This window comes from Furipterus horrens, unplaced genomic scaffold, assembly GCF_987537825.1.
Source record: "Furipterus horrens unplaced genomic scaffold, mFurHor1.1.pri manual_scaffold_13, whole genome shotgun sequence".
NCBI lineage: Eukaryota > Metazoa > Chordata > Mammalia > Chiroptera > Furipteridae > Furipterus > Furipterus horrens.
In genome coordinates, this window is record NW_028327183.1 from 58893394 (window position 1) to 58916469 (window position 23076).

At 49.0% G+C, this 23076-nt stretch overlaps 2 protein-coding genes across 2 annotated transcripts; both read left to right on the forward strand.

Moving 5' to 3' along the window:
* Positions 1 to 700: 700 nt before the first annotated feature.
* Positions 701 to 11113, forward strand: LOC149995654 (uncharacterized). Its single transcript, XM_090260970.1, has 4 exons — positions 701 to 911; positions 3156 to 3197; positions 6516 to 6642; positions 8220 to 11113. The coding sequence occupies exons 1-4, from the start codon at positions 897 to 899 to the stop codon at positions 9890 to 9892; spliced, it is 1857 nt and encodes a 618-aa protein (XP_090117096.1). The 5' UTR covers positions 701 to 896; the 3' UTR covers positions 9893 to 11113.
* A 2792-nt stretch (positions 11114 to 13905) lies between these two features.
* Positions 13906 to 21927, forward strand: LOC149995655 (uncharacterized). The gene is given in 5 exon segments (XM_090260975.1): positions 13906 to 13978; positions 16916 to 16957; positions 18900 to 19026; positions 20056 to 21404; positions 21407 to 21927. Coding segments are annotated over 4 exon segments (1614 nt in total). The 5' UTR covers positions 13906 to 13978; positions 16916 to 16936; the 3' UTR covers positions 21524 to 21927.
* Positions 21928 to 23076: the final 1149 nt, after the last annotated feature.

Genomic DNA, 23076 nt, shown 5'->3' on the forward strand with positions numbered 1-23076 from the left:
TCCACAGGAGCCTGCCTATGGATGGTCCTGCTCTGCAGAGATGGCTATTCTGATCACATGTACAGATATCTTTGTTGTGTCTCTTTGCTGGACGTGTGTGTTCTGAGCATGTAGGCAAATATCTAAAGTGTGTCTCCTTGTCGGGTGCGCCTGCTCTGACTTAGGTAGTTTCCCTCTTGAACCAAAGTGTCATGGCTGACTAACAGCCATTTTAGTTGACATGAGTGACTCCACTTTGTTTTATGTACTTTATACTGTCTTGATTGGACTAGTGCCATTTTATTGGTCCTGCTCTCCACATGCCATAAGACAGCTGACAGCTAGGACTGGATGTAGCGTCGTTAACGACATCGTGATCCCTTTTGAACGTGTAGTCTTTGGGAACTTGGTGTGCTTCCTAGGGTCTGAAATAACGTTACTTTCTGGAACTTCTTGGACTGTTTTCTAGGAAATCTGGATATGTCCCCTTTAAGAGGAAGCGCAGGCTCGCCCTCTTTTTGGAGCCCTGGAATTCCACTTCCAAAGCCAGGAGGGAGTGACTTACGAACTGACACTTGACAGAGGATGGCGGGAGCAAAAACTACAATACCCAGAAGTCTTTACGGTGCGCGGGGCAGAGGCGGTGGCAAGTGAGCCAATGAGAGCTTAGGAGAGGCGCGCTGCTGTGTATAGGGCGGGACTTCCGGCGTCCCTTCCGGTTGTCATTTTGGTCGCGCTCAGGTTGTTCACCGGGTCAATGCCTCAGAGGTGAGGGATCGGAAGGCAGGCGGAGCAGAGGCGTCGTCCCCGCTCCCGGAGGCGGCCGTGAGGCCCGACTGAGCCCGCTGCCGACGGCGGCGCCCTGTTCCCGCTCCGTCGCCCCGCTCTTCCCACAGGCCGTTGGCGCGGTAGCGCTGATGAGCCCGACTGAGGTGCGTGCAGCGTCCCCCCGGCCTCCCGGCCCGGCTCCCACCTCCGAGTCGGAGCCCGGACGGACGGGCGCCGCTCGGGTCTCCGTGTCAGGCCCTGCGGGTCCCTGCGTGTCCGCCGTGCGAGAAGGGGACAGCGTTCCGTCAGGGGCACCTGAACGCCGGGGTCTCTGGGTCCAGCGGGCAGGGCGACGAGTGTCGCCTCGAGGGACGACTTGAGCGGCTGGAAGCCGTGGGAGGTTGTGAAGGGACAGTGGTGTGGAGCGCGTGTCTCGAGCTGGTTAAAGTGGGTCAGACCGCGAGCCCGGGGCGGCCACCACAGTTGACCCCGGCGGAGTGACAGCGGGGGCCGGACCGAGCTGGTGGCGGCCAGGGGCCATGTGATGAAATTCTGGAAAAACGTCATAGAGCAGACAGGGTTTCCTGTGGCAAAATATATAGATAGATAGGTATAGATACATATAGAAATGTAGATAGATATAGATATAGTTATAGATATATTTGCAATTAGAAGTAAGGCGTAAACAAGCATCCCAGGTATTTTTGCGTATCAGGATGGAGATGTCACGTCCTGGACGTGTCCGCACGTGTCCTATGTGGAGGTGACCGTAAAGGGCTGGGAGCTGAGGAGGGGGCAGGACTGGAGACATTAAAGGGGTAGAGGGTGTGGACTGGGCTGGGGGGAGGGGCTGGGGACCAGAGGCGGGAGTTAGAGTCCCAAGGGGCTTATTCCCGCCGGGCCCTGTGGGGAGCAGGCCCTGGCGTCTCCGCTGCCCCACGCCCGTCCCCTGGAGAAGAGCAGACCTGAGGCAGGGATCCGGCCTGTGTCTGCAGAGCCGGGAGCCTTCCCTGCAGTGCCCGCCGCACTGGGTGCTGGAGTAGCTTCTCCGCTAGGGGGCGCCGCTAACCCAGGGCCACTTTCTGTGGAACGAAGGGAACATCCGTGAGGCTGATGGAGCTGCTGGTTCCTAGACCAGGGGTCTGAGCCTCACCTCCACCCCCTAGGGCCAGAGGGAGGATGCCCCGCTTCAGTCAAGGACCAACAAGCTCCTTTCAGAAGATCATGGAACTGGCAGGCCTGGTTGCTAAATGGGCTGGCGGCTGACCTGCCTGCTCAGTCTGTGTCTGCAAAACATTAACAGCGTATGAAAAGTGTACGGATTTAAACGCTAATGGTCCTGGCGGGGTGACTCAGTTGGCTAGATTGAACGGTGGTCCTGTACACCAATAGGTTATGGGTTCTGTTCTGGTCAGGGCACATACCGAGGTTGTGGGTTTGATCTCCAGTCGGGAGTCATATGGGAGGCAACGCGATATCTCTCTCTCCCTTCCTCTCTCTCTAAAATCAATAAACATATCCTCGAGTGAGGATTAAAAAAATACATAGCCCTAGCCTGTGTGACTCAGTTGATTGGAGCATAAGAGAGGCAACTGATCGATGTTTCTCTCTCTCTCTCTCTCTCTCTCTCTCTCTCTCTCTCTCTCTCTCTCTCTCCTTCCCTTCCTCTCTCTCTAAAGTTAATAAGCATGTCCTTGGGTGAGGATAGATAGGCAGTTACATGAACTTATTCAGTCCCTGACCAGGTGGCTCAGTTGATTAGAGTGTCAGCCCAATATACCAAGGTTGTGGGTTCAATCTTGATCCCCAGTCAGGGCACATACAAGAATGAATGCATAAATAAGTGGAACAACAAATTGATGTTTCTCTCTCTCTCCCTCATCCCCCCTCTCTAAAATCAATAAGCAAAATTATAAAAACATAAAAAAGACATAAACCTATTCAATAAGTTCAATTTATGCAAGCACTTCATAATTGGTTTGGCATTAGTTTACTGCTAAGTATTTGCTTACAATGTAGTTTTAGATATGAATGCTCTGAAATCTTAAAAAGCAGTCAAAATAAAGACCCTAAATTTCAAAATCCTACTACTTCATTTGCACTGAAAACATATAGAAACTGTTGACCCTATGACAATAAGAGCTGATCCTTGTATGTATTTCTAACATTTGATACCAATGTGAGCCCTATGGAGTTGGAAGAATTCTGACCCCCATAAGCATTTTCATTTCCCTGAGTTTTCCTCCTGGTCACCCAGCTGGTAAGAGGCAGCACCGATTCTAATGAGCTGAGCTTAGACCGTCAGGCTCAGATCACTTTGCTCCAGGGCAGGGCAGAGTGGAGGTCCAGCTCAGCTAGTAGGATCCTACCATGGTTACCCGTCTCTCACGGCCTCCTTCTTCCCACAGGGTCCCACGGCAGTGGCAGAAATGCTTCTGGACCCTGCACAGGTGAGTGGAGGGTGTGTCTGCTTTCACCCATCCCAGTTACCACCCCAGTGGTTTTGGCACCTCAACATATGTCGTCGTCGGCAGCCGTCCGTCTCGAGAGACGATGGTGTAGCTTCTTAAGAGTCTATCTGCACAGCCGAGAATGGCTGTGCAGTCCGACTCGGGAGTGACACGGTATCTGTCTCCTCCCGTGTTGAATCGACATCTTGCGATGTCGCTGGAGTGTCCTCTCCAGTGAAGCTGAAGCTACAGAGCCTGGGCAGGGTGATATGGAGGGTCTGCTGTTGCCCATGCAGCAGACCCCCCCTCTCTTCGCAGCTGAAGGGTCCAAGGGAAAGACGGAGTCAATACAGCTTGGCTTCAGGTGCGCCGCAGGAGTTGCCGATGTTGACTACAACGTCAAACCGCCTTAGGGACTCCGGCTCCGGATTTTCTGTCGGGGTTTACTCCCTTAGCCTTTCCCCTGAAGAGGTATGCCGCAAGGCAGCGGAGGTTTTTTGGAATCAGAGTTTTCCTTCTCAACATACGTACCCTCAGGGAATGGAAGTGTCCTGAGACTTCTCTGGTCCTTCTCACTCTCTTGAGTCTGAAGACCATGTGCTTTCACCAGGCCCAGGATTTTATATCTAGTCCCAGGTTATATGGAGCAGTTCTCATTTCTGACAACCAATGGTGTAAGATGGGGCAGGGAGGTCTGGGCACAACAGTTAGGGTGTTCAGATGCGAGGAGGTGAAATTTAGCTGTGTTGTTAAGGAACTGCAGGCCTCTGTTATGTCTGGTGGGACTGGGGAACTGTGTGGGGGTGGGTAGGAGTGTATAAGTATTAGACCGTGAATGACATCCTGAGGTCCTGGGCCTCTAATCTGAGGCTGGTAGAAAGTTTTGAAGCAGAAAAGGAAGGTGGTGTGATCCAGATTTTAACAAGTTCCCTCTGGCTGCAGAGTGAAAGACTAGGGGTGTGAGTGAAGGCAGGGAGACCTGGCAGGAATTTCTCACAACAGTCCATGTGAGCATCAGCAGTGGCTAGTGTCTGGGTGTATTTGGAACTAGAGTGACCCATATTTTTTGAGGTGGAAGACAAGGGAGACGAGGTAAGATGGAGGGAAGAACCAGGGATGATCCCAGGTTTTGACCTTATTAGGAAGGAGGGATGCTTCATCAGCGGAAATGGGGAAGTCAGCGAGATGAGGAATTTTCAGGTGGAACGTGAAGAGTCACTTTTTGTGCATGTCCCAGATGTTCTAGAGACTGGAAGGAGAGGTGTCAGTGGGCACTGGTATACAGAGGTCTGGGGTCAGGGGAAGCATTCCAATTAGAGATGGCCATAGCATAGTGGTTGGTGTGTAGATAAGAATGAAGGATAAAGCATGAAGCTGTGTGTCGGACTTAGGAGACAGCATCTCTAGGTTATGGTGACAGGGCTATTGCATCATAAGGAATGGGAATCAAAGGCCTAAGTACTGGGTCTTTTGACTGGGCACCTAGCTGGCCTGGCAGGCATCACAGACAGATGAGGAAGCAGAGCACATGCGTGTGTGTGTGTGTATGTGTGTTACTGTCATGTGGAAGAGTGAGAAAGTCTTCCAAGGCTAGCCTTGACTGGTGTGGCTAAGTGGGTTGGGCGTCATTCTGTAAAGCAAAAGGTCGCCAGGTTGAGCCCAGTCAGGACATATGCCTGAGTTGTGGGTTTGTCCCTGGGTCAGGGCACGTATGAGAAGCAACCAATCAACATTTCTCTCTCACATTGATATTTCTGTCCCTCTCTTTCTCCCTCCCTTCCCCTCTCTCTCTAAAAACGGAAGGAAGGGAGGGAGGGAGGGAGGGAGGGAGGAAAGAAGGTTTCCCAGTCCAGTGTGCACATGCGATGTTTGCTGAGGGGAGAAATGGGGTCAGCTAAGAGAGGTCCTAGGCTGAGGGTGGAGTGGGAGTGTGGGTGGGAGGTCAGTGTAACTGGGCTCTCAGTGAGGAGAGAGGAAGGTTCTGACCACCGAGGGTGCAGCTAGTGCAGTACAGAATGGGGAGCGGGCTTAGCTATGTGACATCCTCACACAGGAAGGGTGGCTGAGGCTGAAGCAAGAAACAGGGCCAGGAGGGGAGACCTTCAGGCTTGGGTTAGACCTGACGCTAGGGGACTTAGCATTCAGGGGCAGGAGTGGGGCTGAGACGGACGCTGGGTGTATTTCCCGTGCCCTGCCTGGATTCCATGCGGGAAATGGCATGTTGGGAGGTGAAGGAATACCTGTGGTTGGGCTGGGGGTTCCAATGGAGTTGTCACCTTGAAGGAGTCAGAGCCATGAGGGAGGTGAGACCAAACACTGATGTGCAGGTGAGGGGAGCGTGAAGGGTGGGCCTCTGGCCCTGGCACTGGGCACTTACAAGAGAAGGACGAGACTGAGTTTGGTTGTCTGGGAGGCAAGATCTGGGGGGACCCCAGGGAAACTGGCTGGCAGGAGAGGGGCAGAGACCCACATTTGTTCTGCTTTGTGCTGGACATGGTGATCAGTGGCCACGAGGAGAGAGCAGGCACTGGTGCCACAACACCTGGTATCTGTCACATTGGGAAGTCAGGAAGGAGGAGGATGTGCAGGAAAGGAATGGAGCTCCCTGAGAGAAATATGGATGAGAGATTGTACCCACAGGAGTTTTAAAAAGATTTTAGTTATTTATCTTTAGAGAGAGGGGTAGGGAGGGAAAAGAAAGGGAGAGAAACATGGATGTGTGAGAAAAACATAGATCAGTTGTTTTCACATGCCCCCAACTGGGGACCTGGCTTACAACCCAGGCATGTGCCCTGACCAGGAATTGAACCAGTGACATTTCAGTTTGTGTGTACCACAGGATTTTGATTTGTGGATATGAATAAGTAAGTGACAACACGGAGAGCCAATGCATAGAAAGGAGATTTTTATTATATTTCTGCAGAGAAGGAGGTGCCAGGGCCACATGGGGAAGTAGGTGTGAAGGGAAACCGTAGGTCAGAGCCTTCGTTGGACTGTCCTGGGAAATGCAGGGAGTGTGGGGTGACAGCTTAGGGATGGCTAGTTGGTATAATCCTAGTGCCCTGGGGTAAAAAGGCTGTCCCTAGCTGTCTGATATCTCACCCTGGGCTGCTTTGGGGCAGGGGAAATTTCACTGCCTGTGTGGGAGTTAGCCAAGGGCCTGGTTCAGACAATGGGCTCTGAATCGCAGGGGTAATATACACGAATGTGCCTGTTAGTTTAATCTGTAATTAATGGATGGCAAATTGAGAAATACGGAATCCACAAAAACACAGTTAAAACAAGCTGCTCATGAACCAAACTGTTCCATTTTCACAGAGCCATGTGGTCTTTGAGGATGTGGCCGTGCGCTTCACCCAGGAGGAGTGGGGGCTCCTGGACGAGGCTCAGAGGCGCCTGCACCGTGATGTGATGCTGGAGAACCTGGCACTGCTGTCCTCCGTAGGTGAGGCCTTCACACCCACCACAGGTCCCTGGGCTGGGCTCTGTCCTTGTCCTTTACAGGGGCAGCTCTGTCCTTCCCACCACGAGACCGTGGGCACTGCTTCCGCTCCTGGTTCGCGGGCATGTGTGTTGTTGGTGCCAGGGCTGGGCTGTGTGCACTGTCCCTGCTGTCCCCAAGCAGCCCACCCCTGCTGCTCTGGGTACTTGCAAGACAGGGCTGAGGAGTCAGAAAATCTTCGAAGTTTTTGTGAGACATCTCTCAGACGTGGTCTGTCCCTGGATGGGTCACTTGGTCTAGATGCTGGAACCTCAATGTCCCAACCTTCCCCTCTTCTTGCTGACATTTCTTGGGGTCTGCCTATGCCAGGCGTTTTAGACACCAACGTAATTACTGATTTTAGGGACCACTGGATTGTTTCTACTGTCTGTCCTGTGAAGTTCTTATAACTTTAGAATGATGGTATCCCATGTTGGATCACTCTGGGTTCATGCTGGACACAGGTTTTTATGTTTTTCACCTGGAACGAGCCTCTCTCAGGTGCCACGTCAGTGTTCACCTTGAGCAGTGGAAGGACCCTGGGTGCCTCGTAGGATGGGGATCGATACATCAAGGGCAAGAGAAGCTCAGAAGTATACAGCGTGGAGCAAGGGAGCTGGGGAAGGGTGCGACACCAGAGCTGGGAACCTGTGCTTTGTTCGCCATGGTTGGATGCCAGCTCCAGGCGCCACAGCTCATTTCTGCGCTGATTTATAATCCCTTTCTGCCACACTCCCACCAGACCACCTGGCCGTCACATCTCCCCCATTCTGTGTCACTGCTGCTCCCTTTGCATTCAACTACACTTAAGATGACATGAGGCCACACATATCCTTAAATAGTCCTTGAACCGCAATGTGTTCATTGTAGTGGGATATTTCTAGGTCTGGATACAACTTCTACACAGTGCTGGCCAGTCACCAGAGGCCATGACCTTGTGGAAAGCCAATACAGAGGAGTGACTTGGGAACCTGCTTCTCCTCCCTACACAGTACCTGCCGTGGTCTGAATGTTTGTGTCCCCACCAAATTCATATGTTGAAACCTCATGCCCAAAGTGATGGTATTAGGAGATGCGGCCTTTGGAGTGACAGGTCATGAGGACAGAGCTCTTATAAAAGAGAGCCCCACAGAGCTCCACGGCCCCTTCCACTATGTGAGGAACCAATGAGAAGCCTGTGAACTGGGAGAGGGCCCTCACCTGGCCATGCTGGCACCCGGCTCTTGGAATTCCAGTTTCCAGGACTATGGAAAATGCGTTTCTGTTGCTTATAAGATTATTGTGGTTGTTGAAATGGCACCCAGTCTGTGGACTAAGACACTACCTTTGTCTTGAGTCCTTCCTCATCATCAGGGCTCTGCTATCCTGAGTTTCCCAGGCCAAGCTCTGCACAGCAGGCCTTCCCCTCACAGGCTGTAGGCCCCCTTGCCTTTTAGCAGTTCCATGGACTTATTCGTGGGTGTCTCTGATGCTCATTTCTGGTAGGCTGCCGCCTCCCACCAGAGTCAACATGTACTTCGCTGGCATTTCTCTGCTTGCAGGTTGTTGGTCTGGAGCCCAGGAGGAGGAGGCCCCTTTGGAGCAAGGTGATTCTGGCGGAGATTCACAGGTCAGGACTCCAAAGCCAGATCTGTTCACCCAGAAGGCCCAACCCTGTGAGACGAAAGACATTTTGCGACAGGCTGAGCACGATGGAATGTACCCTGAGCAAGGGCTGCGCCTTTGTGGGGCAGGTCTTCACCAGCACCAAGTGGAGCAGATAGGGGACAAGGTATCTGGAAGAGATGAGGCGAGGCCTTCGTTTGTGACAAATGGCAGCATTCACATGGCACAGAGGCCCTTCACGTGTGGCAACGATGGGGAGGACCTCCCAACCAGCGCAGGCCTCCTCCAGCACCTGGGTCCTCCCTGTGGGTGGAAGCCTCCTGGGGACACCGAGTGCAGAGAGGCCTCTGAAACTGGACAAAACAGTTACAAGTGCGCTCAGTGTGGGAAAAGCTTCAGTCGGAAACAAATACTTGTGCAGCACCAGAAAATCCACACTGGAATAAGGCCTCATGAGTGCAGCAAGTGTGGGATGGCCTTCATTAGAAAGTTCCACCTTGTTCAGCACCAGAGAGTCCACACCGGAGAAAAGCCTTTTAAGTGTAGTGAGTGTGGGAAATTCTTTAGATACAAATCCACACTCATTGGTCACCAGAGAGTCCACACTGTATCAAGCCCTTATGAGTGTAGCAAATGTGGGGAATTCTTTAAGTACAAAGCAAACTTCATGAAACATCAGAAAATTCACAATGGAGAATGGCCTTATGAATGCAGAGAATGTGGGAAATTCTTTAGGTACAATTATAGACTGATTAGACATGAGAGAGTTCACACTGGAGAAAGGCCATATGAGTGCAGTGAATGTGGGAAATTTTTCAGGTACAGCTCCACATTCATCAGACACCAGAGAGTTCACACTGCAGAGAGACCTTACGGTTGCAGTGAATGTGGCAAGTTCTTTCGGTACAACTCCACACTCATCAAACATCAGAGGGTCCACACTGGAGAAAGGCCCTATGAGTGCAGTGAGTGTGGAAAGTTCTTCAGGTACACTTCCACACTCATTAGACATCAAAGAGTTCACACTGTTGAAAGGCCTTATGAGTGCAGTTTATGTGGGGAATTCTTTAGATACAAGTCCAAGCTCATTAAACATTGGCAAAATCATACTGGAGTAAGGCCTTACGAGTGCAGTGAATGCGGGAAAGCCTTCAGGTACCACTGCAGACTAATTAGACATAAGAGAGTCCACAGTGGAGAAAGGCCCTATGAGTGCAGTGAGTGTGGAAAGTTCTTTCGGTACAACTCCAACCTCATTAAACATTGGAGAAATCACACTGGAGAGAGGCCTTACAAGTGCAGCGAGTGTGGGAAAGCCTTTAGCCACAAACATATACTTGTTGAGCATCAAAAAATCCACACTGGCGAAAGGCCTTACAAGTGTAGCAAATGTCAAAAGGCCTTCATTAGAAAGTCCCACCTTGTTCATCACCAGAAAATCCACAATCAAGACAGGCCTGTGAGATCTGTGAATGCGCGGAATTCTTCAGATACAACTCCAGCTTCATTAACCACAGTTCACACTGCCAAAGACCTTATGAGTTCAGAGAATATGGTAAATCTTTTAGGTACGACTCTAAACGCGTTACATTGGAGAAGCGCCTCATGAGTTCACAATGGATTAGGGCCTTCTGAGTACAGTGAATGTGAGAAAGTCTTTAGAAGCAACTCCAGCCCCATTACACATCAGAGATTTCCCAGTGAAGAAAGACTTTGAGTACAGCAAATACAGGCATGTGTTCAGCCAAAACTCCAACCACATTGTGGCACCAAAAAGTTCATGCCAGAGAGAGGATTGTAAATAGTGAGATTTCAGCCACACACCTGCTCGAATTTATCCCTTGGAACTACTGTAATATAGTTTTTTTTATTTTACATTTTACCCTCTAGCATTTTAATTGTACAGTTTAGTAATGTTAAAAATTCACATATTTGTGCAACTAACCTTCAGCATTCTTTTTATCTTACAAAACTGAAACTAACTCAGTACTCATTAAACAACTCCTCCTACCCTTGCTCTACTGCACCAACCACCTGCTATGTTGTGTCTCTGAATTTGACTACTCTGGATACTTCATACAAGTGGAATCATACAGTATTTGTGTAATTGTGACTGGCTTATTTTGCTAGCATAATTTCCCCATGTGGATGCATTTGTCACCATTTTCTTCTATTTTGAGAAGGAATCGGGGGTGATCCACTTACAACATGGGGAATGGTGCTGATGGAGCCAGTACAGCTTTGCCAGATATTAGGATATTTCTAGAGGAAGAAGAGAGCTAGATTTTATACGGAATCTTTATTTAACAGCTTTATTGACACATTGACATAAATTGCATTTATTAAAAGTGTAAACTATATTTTCATATATCTGTGCACATGGAACCATCACCAAAGTCAATGTAACGAATATGTCCATTGCCCCTACAGTTTTCATTGGCTCCTTTATATTCTCTCTCAGCCCTACCCCCAACTTGCCACCCCCAGGTACACACTATACTTTGCATTTCTAGAATTTTGTATAAAAGAAGTCCTACAGTTACCCTTGTATGGCTGTTTTTATACTAATATATATATATTAGCATTCATGTGTGTGCAAAAGCATGGCATTGAATAAGAATAAACAAGGCTCTTTGCTACCTATTAGAGTGACATTGTACACAAACCACAAATGTCCTTTGACATGCTAACAATCACTCTGAGAAAAAGAGTTGTTTAAAGTCGGAGAATGAAGTTTAAGTAACAAATTTTGCAGTTTCATATGAATTCATTACCAATAAAAAATTTTGAATTATCTACCTTGTACACAAGCATATAGATTTGTGTCTTATTTGACTTCTTTGTTTTATTAATGTCTTTAAGATGTTAAGTTCTTTAGAGAGAGGGAAAATGATATAGGTTACATACTCCAATTTACAATAAAATCTTACTTTTCCTGTTCTTAATTAATGTAACATCACAGTTTGTCCAAGAAAATAGCAATAATATGCTCAAGTGTGTGTGTGTGTGTGTGTGTGTGTGTGTATCTAAAATAACAGCAATGATACAGGGAGCAGAGAGAGAAATTAGGATTATTTTGTTAAGGTAGAGTGTTATTTAAAAGTGGATTTGGATTAGCTGTAGATTTATTGTGTAAATTCCAGGGCAACCACTAAACAAAAATAAAAAGGGAAGTGTAACTGATATGAGAGAAAAAAATTATAAAATACTCAAAACTGCAAAACTACAGAAGTGTAGAAGACAAAAATAAGAACAAAGTACAAGGGCAACAAATAGAAAACAATTACCAATATGGTAGAAATTAACCCAACTATGTCAATAATCACTTTATCTAAATGCATCCATCAATCAAAATACAGATTGTCAGAGTGGATCAAAACACAAGAACCAACTATATGCTGTCTACAAGAAACAAGAAAGTGGTTTAAATATACCAATACCTATAGATGAGGGGTGTGTGGCAAAAAAATCTGAAATTACCGTATCTTCTGAAGGGCAAGTCTCTTTTAGTACAGGCTTCTCCTGCTAGATGAGTGTTCTAGGAACCCATGTGTATCACTGTACCAGCTGGTGTTGTTGTGAGAGGCTGAGTTTAGTTAGGTTCAGTGAATTTTCTTTTTTTGAAGATTCAGTGCGATAGCCCATTTCATAATGGGTGACTTATGAGCACATCTGCCCACACCGCGCTGAGTGTTCAGCAGTTTCGGACCAAAAATGGCATCACCCCCTATGCGCCACCTTCCCTGTTCACCCAATCTTGCCTTGAGCGACTTTTTTGTTTGTTCCCCTAGATGAAAAAAGTCCTCAAAGGGAAACGTTTTGCCACTGTGAAAGAAGTAAAACAAAAATATGGCAAAAGCACTTAAAGGCATCAAAACCAACGAGTTCAAAAACAGTTTTGAGCAGTGTGAAAAAAAATGTCTCGACAGTTGCACTGCATCAAAATGAAGAGTACTTTGAAGGTGAGTTTAAACATGTAAAAATAAATATGCAATTTTTAATAAATAAATTCCATTTTGGGGGTTCCCCCCTTATGTATTTAGTAATGGGATAGAGAAAACCAAACCATGATAATACTAATCAAAAGAAAACAGTGATACAGGCATGCATTGCATAATGATAAAAGGGTAAGTTCTCTACAATTTTTCAGAAGAAGCAGAGGGAATACGTTCCAACTCATTCTTTGAGGCCAGCATTGCCTTAATATGAAAAACCAGATGAAGACATAATAAGAAAAAAAAATTACAGACCAATATCTCTCCTGAATAGGTACAGAAATCTTCAACAAAATATTACCTTATTATATCCAACAGTGTGTAAAAAGGGTGGGGGAGAGAAACGTTGATCTGTTGATCCACTTATTTATGCATTCATTGGTTGATTCTTGCATGTACCCTGACAGGGTATCAAACCCGCAGCCTTGAGGTATTGGGAGGATGCTCTTACCACTTAGCTCCCCAGCAAGAGCCAGACTGCACTGAAATCTTAACTTTTTCCCATCTGTAGCAGATATGTTTCTCTAGAACTATTTTGCCAATTTCTTTGGATAACTACATAACAATTATTAACTTTCCAAAATCTCCATTTCACAAGATTTTGTCAGAGGTGATTTCAACTCTGTGCACTCGGTGTTGATGCAATTTCAGGTGAAACGATAAACCACTTCCCGGCAAGGAGGTGAGATCAGGAAACACCATACCTTGGGCTCAGGGATGAGGCCCCTTTGCACACCTGCTTCAATGGTTAGAAGGGCGCACACTATCTTGGCAGGAAAGGGCATGTAATAAGTAGCTCTCCTTTTCAGATTTTCAAAATAAATGGAAAAGATATCAGATATAGAGTGATAATAATATCTCAATGAAGAAAAAATTTAAGAATATTCCAGTAAAGTCTTGCTCTCCAGGTAGGAACACAATCACTGATTATCTAGGCAGGAAAGATACCCCTCCTCCAACTCCCCATCGTGCTCTGTCGGGGGCTGGGGGGGTGGTCTTTTCCTTCTCTCAGACCGACATTATTGAAGGTCGTTAAACAAGCCTCGAAACTCCAGCTGACAGCTACGAGTGAACGCCAAGTGACATTATGGAGTCCCGTGCCCCTTCGGTTATGTAGCCTCTGGCAATTTGCAGTGCGTCACAAATCTGTAATAATAAATGTCTATTTCTGACACTCGAGCTAGACTGAACCCCAGAGAAACCTAGGTCCATCCCCTTTAGAAGCCGCCACGGAGACCCGCTGCGTCCTTGGAGACCCGGAACTCCACTCACGCCGTTCCTTGGCCCTTACCCCGAAACTGAAGCAACCACCGCAGCCACAGTGGGAACCAATGGGAGAACTACATTGCCCAGAACGCTCTGCGGTAACCGAAGCCGGAGAGCAGAGCCAATGAGAGCTTAGCATAGAACCGTTTACAGGCCGACGCACACCGGAGGCGGGACTTCCGGCCGCGTCCCCTAGGTGATGGCGCTCATTCTGTTCTAGGTGTTCTGCTCCAGCGCCTGTTGGCTTTGGGGGCGGTGGAGCTCTGGGGCGGGGCCGAGGAGACAAAGAGCGCGGGAGGCGTCATCCCCGCCGCAGGGAGGCGGTAGGGAGGCGCGACTGAACCTGTTGGGGGCAGCGGCGCCCTGTTCCTGCCCTGTCGCCCCTGCTCGTCCCACAGGCCGATGGCGGGGCCGCGCCGCTGATCCCGACCGAGGTGGGTGCTGCCTCCCGCCCTGGCCCGTCCGCCAGGCTCCCACCTCCGGGTCGGAGCCCGGACGGAGGGGCCGCCTCGGGTCCCTGCGTGTCCGCCGTGTGAGGCGTGGGTAGCATCCCCTCGGGGTCGCCCGAGCGCCGGAGAACCGACGTCCCTGTGTCCAGGGGACCGGGCGACGAGTGTCGCCTCGAGGGACGGCCTGAGTGGCTGGAATTCTTGAAAGGCTGGGGTGATGTGATTTCTGAGAAATATGGATTTGGGCGCTCAGGTCACCAAAATGTAATTTTCATATGTATTCGGTCTTCGCCACAGCTCCCGGCTCACAGTTCCCCAAACCCTGGGGATTCCCCAGGCGCCGAGAGGGACAGAGGTGTCTTTTTTTTCTGGGCATGGGGGACCCGGAGAGCTGCTGGTTACGGGACGGCTGTCAGGAGAACCAGCCCTGTGATTGGAGGGCTGGAACTTCCAGTCCCGCCCCCTGACTTCCCGGCGGGGAGAGGGGCTGGAGATCAAATCAGTCGTCCCTGGCAATGATTTAACCCATCATGTCTGTGGAGTGAACCCTCCAAAAATCCCCTGAAGGACGGGGTTCAGAAAGCTTCTGGGTTGGGGACGATGTGCAGATTTGGGGAGCGTGGCACCTGAAGAGAACGTGGAAGCTCCGCGCCCACTCCTCTCACCTTGCCCTATGCTTCTCTTCCATCTGTTCCTGAGTTATATTTTTATAATGAACTGGCAACTTAGTAAGTATTGTAACATGTTCCTCTGAGTCCCGTAAGCTGTCCTAGCAAATTAAAAAGGGGATCTTGGGAGCCTGATTTATAGGCGGTGCGGTCAGAAGTACAGGTAACAGCCTGGACTTTTGACTGGCATCTCATGGGTAGTGCGGGGCAGTCTTGTAGGACTGAGCCCTACGCTTTTGGGATCGGATGCTGTCTTTGGGTAGACAGGTAGAATTGAATTGAATATTTGGACACCCTTCGGGTGTCTGAGAAGTGCTTGGTGTTGTGTGGGAAGCCACCCCCTTCATACTGGAATTGGGCCCAGGAACCTAATTTAGGGACATATCCATATCTGAAGTTTAAAGTTGTTAAGAAGTGGATGGGAAATGGAAGCAGGGAGATGGGTAAGCAGGACCCAGAAGTAGACTTCGGGAGGATTCTGGAAGGGCTGCACCAGAGAGGTGTCAGTAGAGGAGAGATGTGACAGGAGTTTGTATGGGTCATAAAGACAGAGCCAATGTGTGCTTGTGAGCAAAAGTAGGGAGTGAAGGGTCAGCCCAGCTTTTTTACCTGATTATTTCAGGAGTGGAGACGAGGAAGTTAGTGCAGTGACCAGGAGCCAGGGAGGAGATCGTGACATGTACTTGGACATGTGACTCTGAGATGTCAGAACATGGAGATGAACCTGAGTAGACGGACAGAAATGTCTGGGGCCCCGGGAAGGTGACTGGGCTGGAGCTTCCAAAAGGGTGGAGGGTGTGGACTGGACCAGGACATATCCTGGTGACCATATGAAAGAAGGAGAGGTTTATGGTTACTCCAGATGGGCTCTGTGGTGAGGGAGGGAGGCCCGAGACTGGAGGGCAGGGTGCAGAGGTGAGCGTGCATCCCTGACGCCTTCTCCAAGGAGCAGTCCTGGTGCAGGATGAACTCTGGCCCGTGTCTGCAGGAAGGGAGGTTCAGGTTGGGTAAGGGGCTGACCTGGGGTGAAGGCTGAGGTGTGGGTTGATATAGATCCTCCCCACTGCAGGGTGAGCAGACCCTCAAGACCACTCCCTGTGGAACACGGCAGAGGTCACCTGGGTTAGTGGAGCAGCTAGATCCCAGGCCAGGGTCCCTCCTCCAGCGCTCAGTGCAAGAGGGCGGTCCACTGTGAAGGGCTTCCTGCACACTTGCTTCAGAGAATTACGTTGCAGTCAGGCCTGGTTGCTGAAAGGAGTAGCAGCCGACCTGCATCCTCAGCGCCTCCCTGCAACTTATTAACAGAAGAATATATGAAAGTTATTGATTTAAACACTGATGAACCAACATCCCTCCAAATATGTACACAGGTAGGCAATTAGAAACTGAACACATTGGATTAGTTAAATTCATACAAACACTTCATAATTGGCCTGAATGTTAACTCACCTTTAAGTATGTAGAGTTTTATGTATTACATCTCTAAAAACCCTAAAAAGGGAAAAATATATGCCCAAATTAAGAATCCTACCACTTCACTTTGATTATTAAGGACATAAAAACAAATATTTGGGTTTCTGTGTTTGTAAATTTTTGGATCATGTTCTTTGATTATTATATATTTTTATTGTGGTGTTCATCTTTTTCTCATTTTTTAAAATTTTATTAAAATATGGAGTTTATTGTAAAAAAAAAAAAAGAATCCTACCACTTCATTTGCAGTGAAAACATACAAAAAAACCATCGAGCATGGGGACTGTACAGCTGATACATAGTGTGTACCCCTTAGGGTTTTTTTTAAAGATTTTATTTATAGAGAGAGGGGAAGGGAGGGGGACAGAGTGAGAGAAACGTCAATGTGTGGTTGCCTCTCACACATCCCCAACTGGGGACCCAGCTTGCAACCCAGGCATGTGCCCTGACTGGGAATCGAACCAGCGACCCTTTGGCTTGCAGGCCGGCACTCAGTCCAGTGAATCACCCCAGCCGGGACCTTATGTTCGCTATCACTATGTGCCCTTGAGTTGAAACCATTCTAGTGCCCATTTTACAGATGGGGGTACTGAGGTTTACAGATTATTTTCCAGGGCCACCCAGCTGGTAAGAGGCAGCACTGGTTTCTAAGGAGCTGAGCTTAGACCGTCAGGCTCAGATCACTTTGCCCCAGGGCAGGGCAGGGCAGGGTGGAGGTCCAGCTCAGCTAGTAGGATCCTACCATGGTTACCCATCTCTCACGGCCTCCTTCTTCCCACAGGGTCCCACGGCAGTGGCAGAAATGCTTCTGGACCCTGCACAGGTGAGTGAAAAGTGTCTTGGACTCCCACCCACCCTAATTATCACCCTCATGGTTTAGGCACCCCAACATAGGGAATGGTGATATTCTGAGACTCCACCTATCCTCCCCACTTTCTGGGGCCTGAAAACCCTGCGGTTCCACATAGCCAAGGTCCAGAACTCAGTCTTGGGTTATATGGATCAGGTGGGAAGTCAGTGGTAGAAGGAATTTTCAGAGGGAAGATGAGGAATCAGGTTTTGGGCACCTCGCAAGTGTTTCAGAGGCTCTGAGGGGACAGATCTGGGGTCCAGAGGAGGCGCTCGGGCTGGAGACAGTCACAGTATAGTGGCTGGTGTGTGCGTCCCAGGAGAGCTGCGACTCAGATTTCAGAACAGCATCCTTCAGTGCCACTAGGGACAAGGGAGGGAGAAGGCCAGACCCATGTCTCAGGTGGGCTCCCGGATGTGGTGGTGGGCGCTACAGGCACAGGAACCGGAGCGTCTGTTGGGGTGTGCACCTGTAATGGGATAGTGAGGGTCAGAAAGCCTTCAGAGGGGACAGTGGACCTGAAGTGGATGCGGAGGCATCTCCACAAAGGTCAGCTGTCAGTGAGGGGAAGGCAGGGCAGGACTCTACCTTTCTGGGGACTCAGCAAGGTTTTATGGGACCCCTTGCCAGGATTGTCTCGTGTAGGCTGGTAGTCAGTTAAGGGGAAGTCTTGCTAGTCTGGGTCCCTGGGCGAGGGTTAGATGCAGAGAGGTTCCAGACCGCTGTGAGGGAGCGTGCGCAGTGCGAAAGTGGGCGAGCGCCAGGCGCCTTGAGGTGCTCACACAGGTTTCTGCAGCTGAGTGACAGCGAGAGACAGGGTTGCGGGAGGTCTTCACTGGGGGCTCGGTGCTCTCTGGTGCTGGGGTCCTTTGGTGTTCAGGGCAAGACCGGGGCAGATTAGGGTGCTGGATGCACTGCCTGGATTCCATGTGCTGATGGGCGTGTTGGAAGGCCTGAGGGATGCCTGTGGTTGGGCTGGGGGAGTCTCTGCGGTTACCGCCTTGGAGGAGTCAAGAGTGATGAGGGAAGGGAGGAGGGAGGTGAGTCCAAACACTGACGTGCAAGTGAGGGGAGTGTGCAGGGTTGGCTCCTGCCCCGGCACTGGGCGCTTACAGGAGGATGAGTCTGAGTTTGGTTGTCTGGGAGGCAAGATCTGGGGGACCCCAGGGAAACTGGCTGGCAAGAGAGGGTGGGGCCCCACAGTCCAGGCCAGAGCCTAGATGGCGCTTTTCTGCCACCTCCCTGACATGTGTTCTGCTCTGTGCTGGACACAGTAGTCAGTGGCCATGAGCAGAGAGCAGGCATTGGTGCCACCCCACCTGTAACTCACCCATGCTGGGAGGTCCGGGAGGAGGAAGGACTGGAGATCTCAGAGAGAGACGTGGATGAGTGATTGTACCCATGGGGTTTTAATTTGTGCATGTGAATGACAACATGGAGAGGCCAATATCATTGAAAAAGATCTTTATTCCTTGCATTTCTGGAGTGTACAGTGAACCCCACGCCAGTCAGGGTGACATTAGGGCACCAGATTCGATCAGAAGGCATAAGGACCAAGGGAAACCGCGGCCAGAGTGTTTTCTGGGGTTTCCTTGGAAAAGATGAGGAGGGTAAGGTGAGGGGTTTAGGGGTCACTAGCCTGAACAATTCTGGCAGGTCTTCCGGCTTAGGGGCTGTCCCTAGCTGTCTGATATCTCACCCTGGGCTGCTTTGGGGCAGGGGAAATTTCACTGCCTGTGTGGGAGTTAGCCAAGGGCCTGGTTCAGACAATGGGCTCTGAATCGCAGGGGTAATATACACGAATGTGCCTGTTAGTTTAATCTGTAATTAATGGATGGCAAATTGAGAAATACGGAATCCACAAAAACACAGTTAAAACAAGCTGCTCATGAACCAAACTGTTCCATTTTCACAGGGCCATGTGGTCTTTGAGGACGTGGCCGTGCGCTTCACCCAGGAGGAGTGGGGGCTCCTGGACGAGGCTCAGAGGCGCCTGCACCACAGTGTGATGCTGGAGAACCTGGCACTGCTGTCCTCCGTAGGTGAGGCCCTCACACCCACCACAGGTCCCTGGGCTGGGCTCTGTCCTTGTCCTTTCCAGGGGCAGCTCTGTCCTTCCCACCACGAGACCGTGGGCACTGCTTCCGCTCCTGGTTCACGGGTACATGTGTTGTTGGTGCCCGGGCCGGGCTCTGTGCACTGTCCCCACTTCCAGTGTGGTCACTACTTGTGGATGGAGGCCACTGGTTCTGCAAGACCCCACTATGAAGCGTTCGTGATTTTAGAATGTGGGGTGTCATGAGTTGGATCGCTCTGGGGCCCCGCTGGCCAACCCCAGGTGGGCCTATTCCAAGTCCCGTGTCAGTGCTCACACTGAGGAAGGGGGAGGGCCCTGGCTGCCTGCCGGAGTATGTATCACTTTATCGGTGGCAACAAGGAACAGCCCTGGTGCTTGGGAGCCGGGAAAGGGCGTGTTGTCAGAGCTGGGTCTGAGTCACACTGGGCACCAGGCCTGTGCCCACCATTGTGTGACGCCAGGGATAGAGGCCACATTCATTCTACCTTTTCTTTTCCATTGTCATTTCTAATCTTCCCGTCTGCAGCTCCCCCTAGTTTTTTGGCCTCCACCTCTCACCCATTCCCTTCCACTGTGCCCTTTGCAGCACTCTCGGCATCTGATCTACACTTAAGGCTCAGTGACGTCTGCACGTGTGTGTCCTTAACTGGTCCTGGATCACCAGCTACTGTGTCCCAATCAGACGTGTGGGCCTGGACACAAACTACCACATGGTACTCACCAGCCACCAGTAGCCACGCCCTTGTTGAAAGCCATTTGTAGAGGGGTGACCTGCAGACCCTGTGTCTCCTTCCTGCCCTGTCCCCTCCTTGTGTCCCTACCCATCATGAGCTCCCAGGCCAGCTCTGCACAGCAGGCTTCCTCCCACTGTGTCTGGGCCCCCTCACCTGTCAGCTGTGTCTTATTTGTGGGCATCTCTGATGCACATTTCTGATGGGGCTGCCCCCTCCCGCCAAAGTCAACACGCACTTCACTGACATTTGTCTACTTCCAGGTTGTTGGCATGGAGCCCAGGAGGTCCTTGTGGAGCAAGGTCGTTCTGTGAGAGTGTCACAGGTCTGGATCCCAAGTCAAGATCCATCCACCCAGAAGTCTCATTCTTGTGAGATGTGTGGCCCACTCTTGAAAGACATTTTGCACCTTGATAAGCAGGACGGAATGCACCCTCAGCAAGAGGTGAACACACGTGTGGCCAGTCTTGCCGGTTGCCATAAGGAGCAGAGTAGAGAGAAAGTGCCTGGGTGGAATGAGCGGAGGCCTTCATTTGTGAAGAACCGCAGTGTTCACCCTGCGGAGCGGACCTTGATGTGCGAGGAGGGTGGGAAAAGCTTTCAGGCCAGCTCTCGCCTTTCACTGCATGGGGCCCCTCACAGTACAGGGAAGCCATGTGACACTGAGGGCAGGAAGACTCTGGAAAGTGGGCGCAATGGCTACAAGTATGACGAATGTGGAAAAGCCTTCAGCCACAAACACGTATGTGTTGAGCACCAGAAAGTGCACACTGAAACAAGGCTCTGTGAGCACCTCGAATGTGGGGCACTCTTTAGTCAGAGGTCTGGCTTCACTGAACACCAGAGAGTTCATACCAGGCTAATGCGTTATGAGTGCAGCCAGTGCGGGAAATGCGTTAAAGACAGCTCCACACTCATCATTCATCAGAGAGTTCACACTGGAGAAAAGCCGTATCAATGCAGTGAATGTGGGAAATCCTTTAAGTACAGCTTCACATTCAAAAGACATAAGAGAGTTCACACCGGAGAAAGGCCATATGTGTGCAGCATGTGCGGAAAGTCTTTTGTGGATGTCTCCACACTCATCATTCACCAGAGAGTTCACACTCGAGGAAGGCGTTTTGAGTGCAGCAAATGTGGGAAGTTCTTCAGGTACCGCTTCACACTTGAGAGACATCAGAAAGCTCACAGCGGAGAAAGGCCCTATGAGTGCAACGAATGTGGGAAGCTCTTTAGGCACAACTCAAATCATATCAGACATCGGAGAAACCACACTGGGGAGAGGCCATATGAGTGCCGTGTATGTGGCAGACTCTTCAGCCAAAACTCCCATCTCATTCGGCACCAGAATGTTCATACCAGAGAAAAAACTTACAAATGTAGTGAGTGTGGGAAATTCTTTATGGACAGCTCCACACTTGTTATTCATCAGAGAGTTCACACTGGAGAGAAGCCTTATGAGTGCAGTGAATGTGGGAAAGTCTTTAGATACAACTCCAGCCTCATTAAACATCGGAGAATTCATACAGGGGAAAAGCCCTACGAGTGCCGCAACTGCGGGAGAGGCTTTAGGCAGAACTCCCACCTTGTTCGGCACCAAGAAATTCACAGCAAAGAGTATCGCAAACCAGAAAAGACTTCAAAGTAAAGTCTGCTCTGCACTGGGAAGTACTGCTATGCAGTTATGTGTGTGTTTCTTTTTTGATTGTGTCTTATTTTAATCCTATTTAAGAGTAAGGTTCAGGAGGAATAATACATCATGCTCCTGTGCAACAAACATCCAGAAGTCTTTTCATCTTATAAATCTGAAACTATAGCCTTAAAGCAACAACTCATTCTCGCCTCCCTTATCCCATGACAGCCGTTATATTTTTTTCTGTTTATGAGTTTGACCACTCTGAATACCATATATAAGAATTGTAAAGTTTTCCTCCTTTTGTAACTTGCTTATTTCACTCGACATAATGTTCTCAAGGTTCATCCATGTAGCGTGTGTCAGAATTTCCTTTTTAGGTGAATAACATTCATTTTATGTGTGTCCCTCTTTTTCTGTGTCCATCCACCAATGGACAGAAGGGGCTTCCACCTCTTGACAGTTGTGAATAATGTTACAGTGACGATGGCACAAATGCTGCTTCGAGGCCCTGCTTTCGTGTCTTTTCAGGTATGCACCCAGACGTGGACTTGTAGGGTCACATGGTAATCCATTTTACGTTCCCACCAGCGGTACTTATGGGTTCCAATGTCTTTACTCCCTTACCAACGGTTTTTATTTTCTTGTTTTATTTTTTTTATAACACTATCCTAAGGGACATGAGGTGTTATTTCACTGTGGTTTCAATTTGCATTTCCTTAAGGATTAATGACATTGAGCATCTTTTCATTTGCTTGTTGGTTGTCTGTGGATGCTCTTTGGGAAAAGTGTATTCTAATTTTTGCCCATCTTTTAATCAGGCTTTTTTGTTACTTAGATATAGGAGTTCTTTTTTTAATTTATTGATTTTCTTTTTAATTTTTTTAATTTTTTGATTTTTTCAGGTACAGTTTGCATTCAGTACCATTCTGCACTAGTTTCAGATGTACAGCAAAGTAACTGGAAAACCATGCACTCTTACAGAGGGTCCCCCCACTCTCCCCAAAACACACCTGGCCCCACACCCTGTTATCTTGACATTCATTATTGGTTACATTCAATATAGGAGTTCTTTACATATTCTGGGTGTTAATTTCTCATCAGATACATGACTTGCAAATATATTTTTCCATTCTGAGGGTTGCCTTTTCATTGTTCATTTAGTCCCTCTTCATATAGAAGCTTTACATTTCAGTATCATCCAATTTATTTGTATTCTCTGTGCCTTTGGTATCATGTCCAAGACATTATTGCTAAATCCAATGTCATGAAGCTTTCTTTCCTCTGTTTTTTTTTTTTTTTTTTTTTTTTGAAGAATATTATACTTTTAGGTATTGAACATTTAGGTGTTTGATTCCTTTTGAGTTCACTTTTTTGTACATCGTGGATGCTAAGAGTGCAGGTTCATCCTTTTGCGTGTGGATATCCAGTTTTCCCAACACCATCTGCTGAAAAGCTTCACTTCCCTTTGAATGGTCTTTGTACCCTTCTTAAAAATCTGAGTGTATGTGTGGGGGTTTGTTTCTGAGTTCTTCATTCTTCTAAGTGGGTGTCTTTTATGTCAGTACCACAGCATTTTGATACATTCTTTTTTTATTTTTAAGTAGTACTTTGCCCCAAATTTGAAGCGCTAGCGAGGGGACTGTCAGTT